Below are 5,000 nucleotides of genomic sequence, written 5' to 3' on the forward strand. Positions count from 1 at the left end.
ACGAGTATTACATAAAAGACATGAACAGTGTGATACCACAATACTGTCAGTGATATTATTATTGCTGTGACATTAGTCTCAAAATGCTTCAGCATTTCTGTTACCACATTATATCTGTCAGAGAGATCCTTGGATGGACTTTGTCATTACAGAATGAACTGACTCAGCTGGAATCCAAAAGCCAATTTCAGACAGATTTGAGGAAAATCTCCATCAACAGTTAAGCTCATTACAAGATGTCAATCAAGAATCGGTGCTAATACAGCAGAACAAGGTTACTAAAGCAGACTGGAATTCATACATTGTACCTCCTTGTGTGTGTGTGTGTGTGTGTGTGTGTGTGTGTGTGTGTTTGCCAAAAGAAATGACTGCAGTATAGAAGTATTTTTCCTTTTACTGTATTTACAGTCATTTCAGTGTATTCACAGTGGGAGAAGGAGGCAAAACAGGACAGTTTTCATATAGATACAGACCCACATCAACAACATTTTCAAATATAAACACAGACATACATACAAACCAAACACACACACACACACACACACAGATGTTTTTCAACAAGAAAAAAAAATCAAAATGACAGAATAGAGAGTGAAAAAAATGTTGTCTCCTAGTGTTGTGTATGTTGAATCTTTTACATATTTTCAATTGAAGATGTTGAGGATAAGTGTTAAACACAACATGGAATGTAAGAAACAATACATTTTGTGTGACTGTGCATATGTGGGTGTGTGTGCTTGGAAGAGTGCAAGAGTGTGTGTGTGTGTGTGTGTGTGTGTGTGTATACATGTGCATGCGCACGCTTGTGTGTGTGTGTGTGTGTGTGTGTGTGTGTGTGTATGTGTTTAGCGGATGGGTGCCTTCAGGGCGGCATCCACTTCCTCCTCAGGCTGGAGGGTGTGCCACTGGGCCACAGGACGTCTGGGATTGGCCAACATATCTGACCAATGACGCAAGCCCACCCCACTGGCACCATAGCCAATCCAGCACTTTCCAATAGCATCATTACTGCCCAGTTTATCATAATCATACACGGTAATCAGCACCTGCAACTTCTACAGAGACACAGAGAGAGAGAGAGAGAGAGAGAGAGAGAGAGAGAGAGAGGCAGGACAAGACTGTTATTACACTGTTTTTTGATGATAATAGTAGATTATTAATGGGTCATTAATGGGTATTAAAACAGGTATTAATTGGGTACATGCATCGTATGCCTTGGAGGAAGCGAATTGTTGAATTTTGGTGTGAAAAGGAATTAAATTGTGAATTTGTGCATGTTTGTGTGTCACTGAGTATCTTTATATGTGTATGAGTGTACATACTTTCTGCACGCACACGTGTGTGTGTGTGTGTGTGTGTGTGTGTATGTGTGTGTGTGTGTGTGTGTGTGTGTGTGTGTGTATTATGTTACCTGTATTTGAGCGAAGGGGATCTCAAAGCTGAAGCTCTCATTAAAGTATGGGTTCAGAGTGTTCTGCTTCACCGTGGTTTTCTTCTTCTTTATACGCTTCCCATTGTGCTGCAACACCACCTTCACAAAGGGATCTGAGAGAGAGAGAGAGAGAGAGAGAGAGAGAGAGAGAGAGAAGAAAAAAAAGATTCATCCCCCTTTTGCTTTGGTTTCTCTGAATGTGCTAATGATTCCTTAAAACGGGAACTTCTCTAAACATCTCTTTGGAAACCGTTTGGTGTGTCACTGATGCGAAACCTAAACAGTTTCGACTGTTTTGTCTCATGGTGAATGATCTCAATTCTGACGAATCGTGAACCATCTCTAGATTTTACTCGGGCTCGGACGTCAAGTCTCTAGCGTCAAGACAACAAAGAAACGACTTGCAGAGTGACATCGCTGAAAGGAACATTCTAGAAAGGAGAAAGCGCAGTTCATCACACTGGTGGTGCAGCCAACTAAGAGGAGTAACATAGTCACCTGAAAGACCGCCCACGTCCATCTTTTTCAGGTTCTTCGCTTCCATCACACAGACGGTCAATTTCCCAGAAGTAGGGACATAACGTAGGGAGATGCATATGTCTCCAAGTTTCTCTTGCTGTTCATAGAAGGAGGGATGAGATCATTGATAAAAAGAGAATGTTTGTTTTTCTCAGGTTGTACTGCCACGTCAATAAATGAGAAAAGATGATTGAAAAACCTGACCTCTTCTTTCTCCCCTCCCACCAGGTCTTTCCATTCGTGGATTGGTTGGCCCAGGTCTATGCTGTTCATAGGGATTTTGATCTCGCCAATCACGTCGTGTTTACCAAAACGGTCGAAGTCAAACACCTGCATGACCAGGGTCTGTCCCGCCAGATCGTTAAAGGGGATCTACGAACACACACACACACACACACACACACACACACATACACACACACGCACGCACACACAGAGAGTATGAAAAAGATTCAGAGATCTCAATGTGAAGTCCAGACATATTATATGATTTTTTTTTTATGTGTGTGTGTTTACATGTACGCATGTGTGTGTATGTGTGTTTCTTGGTTTCTGTGTGTAACTATAATTGAGCTCATATGAGCCCACTGTGATAGATAGATAGACAGATAGATAGATAGATAGATAGATAGATAGATAGATAGATAGATAGATAGATAGATAGATAGATAGATAGATAGATAGAGAGGCAAAAAACCTTAAAAATGAAGGTCTCATTGAAAACTGGGCACAAGTTCTTGCGTTGGACTTTGGTCTCAAATTTCTTCTTCTTGTCTGGCAGCATGTACACTTTCACATAAGGATCGGAGGTGCCACCAATGTCCATGGCGGGGAGATCCTGGGCTTGTAAAATGCCGACGATAAGCTATGAGAACAGAGAGATGTCAGAGGCCATGTGAAAGGGAATGCAAAGAGCTAAAAGCTAAAACTAAAACTGAAACACTAACTAACTACCATTGACCTTAGCCCGGAGACGCTGCACGTCTTACACTACGGATGTGTTTTGTGGTTGGACGGCATTGTTGTTTATCTCATGAACACTCAAGCATTCTAACCTGTGAACTTCTAAAACACAGTGTGTGTGTGAATCTTCTATCACCAAAGCGATTTAACATTTCTGTTCACGGAAAACCTTTCAGTAAAACAAGCTGAACTGTCCCGACACGCCCTCCGGAAACGATTTACAAAGTCCTGTCACAGACAAAAATGCTGTGATCAGCGGTTGGAATTTTTTTTGGATGAGTAGGCTTGTGTTATGACCGTCAGTCAGAAGGAAATGATCCAGTCATTTGTGGTTCAAATCACATCTTTATGGAGCCTTTTGTGAACATCGGCTATCATATGTGATATGTGTTACACAAACCTGATTTTCGGTGAAATTATAATCCAGAGAGTATTCCAGCTTTCCATAAAACTCGGCCTCCTTCGCCTCTCCCTCTTCCTCTTCTTTAGCCTCCTCCTAAAGCACAGGGGTTTTTTTTTACACATAATGTCAATACACATACACACACACACACACACACACACGCACAAACGCGAAGAAAACAATCTCAAAATTTGACCGTGTATGAAATGCTTTCCAACTTTTCCGTATTCAAAGTATAGTCTCGTTGCGTGAGTAATGTATATTCTAACGTGCGAGAGCAAATCGGAATTCGCAACGAGGAGGCTCTGCTTTTTCTCAGTTTTCCACTCCTCCTTTTATGCTCTCTCCTTTTCGTCTTCGCCGTCGAGGCTTTCTCTCACCTCCGCACCCTCTCCCTCGCCCTCCTTTTTCCTTCTCCTCCGTCCACCTTTTCTCTCTCGGACTTTCTTGGCTTTCTTTTTCCCTCCTAAACACTTTTTATAGATACAGAAGGCGAAGCAGCCGACCAGGATAAGAACCACCACCACAATGGCCCCAATACCCCACATAGGCACTGAGAGAGAGAGAGAGAGAGAGAGAGAGAGAGAGAGAGAGAGAAAGAAAGAGAGAGAGACAGAAAGAGAGAAGGAATGAGATGAGCTGAAAGTCATTGTATAATAATATGACCATAAATAGAGTGGCTACCCTTATTATTTTTGTTATCTTTGATTAATCCGTGTGCAGATAATGAGATTCTGACTACACAGAGGAGACAGAGAGAAGGTGGAATAACTTAATAAACGGGTGGAGACAGATGAAAATGTGAGCTTGAGGTTAAGAGACACATTTATGGATGGATGGATGGATGGATGGATGAATGGATGGATGGATGGATGGATGGACGGATGGGGGGGCAGATAGATGAATAGATGGCTGGATAGACAGATAGTTGATGAATGGAGGTTAACGGATTGCGTCAGTTAACAGAGACAAATGAGAAACAGATGGAGATGGGTCACTTACTTCTGATTTTGTGGTCTGATATGATGGATGGAATGGATGGAAATGTGATGAAAACAAAAAGGAAAAATAAATAAGATGATGAAAACAAAGGGGTTGTGTGTAGACAAAAGGCAAGAACTGCTTGTCATAACTGTGTACTTTGAGTTGTAAAGTTTGAGTAGTTAAACATCTGCAGTATTTAAGTCTGTAGTACTGTTTACTGTTTGTCCGCTATGAAGACCTTTTATGTATCATCAGTATCAGATGTTTATGTTTTTGTTCAGTGCTATTGGATGGTTGTTCTCATCGTTAGACTTCACTGTGTGTGATCTGTTGATTGGCCGGTGGAGTGTGTGTGGTCTGTTGATTGGCCGGTGGAGTGTGTGTGATCTGTTGATTGGCCGGTGGAGCGTGTGTGGTCTGTTGCCTGTGGACATGTGGAACTCACTTGGTAAACGGCCCAACTCATTGAAAAACTTGTTCTTCATATTCAGGAAGTTGTGGGCGTGGTGAGGAGGTAAAGGGGGCGGGGCAGGAGCGGGGGCGGGCTCAGCCTCACCCTCGGGCTCGGCCGCCCTCCGCTCCCTAGGTTGCAAGCTGGCCAATCGCATCGCAGCTCCTCAGCTATGCAAGGAAACCATGGGATGAAAAATAAAATCAAGAAAAAGAAAGACATGTTATAGATTCATCACATTCTTGGAT

At 42.4% G+C, this 5,000-nt stretch overlaps 1 protein-coding gene across 1 annotated transcript; it reads right to left on the minus strand.

Annotated features, from left to right (window-relative positions):
• Positions 1-840: 840 nt before the first annotated feature.
• Positions 841-4,909, minus strand: syt5a (synaptotagmin Va). The gene is made up of 9 exons (XM_030793682.1): positions 4,747-4,909; positions 4,320-4,334; positions 3,698-3,870; positions 3,315-3,410; positions 2,649-2,816; positions 2,156-2,323; positions 1,931-2,048; positions 1,412-1,545; positions 841-1,055 (listed from the first exon to the last, which is right to left on the minus strand). Exons 1-9 carry the CDS (start codon positions 4,907-4,909, stop codon positions 846-848), a joined length of 1,245 nt encoding a protein of 414 aa, XP_030649542.1. The 3' UTR covers positions 841-845.
• Between the last annotated feature and the right edge of the window lie 91 nt (positions 4,910-5,000).

This window comes from Chanos chanos, chromosome 16, assembly GCF_902362185.1.
Source record: "Chanos chanos chromosome 16, fChaCha1.1, whole genome shotgun sequence".
In the NCBI taxonomy this organism is placed as follows: Eukaryota; Metazoa; Chordata; class Actinopteri; order Gonorynchiformes; family Chanidae; genus Chanos; species Chanos chanos.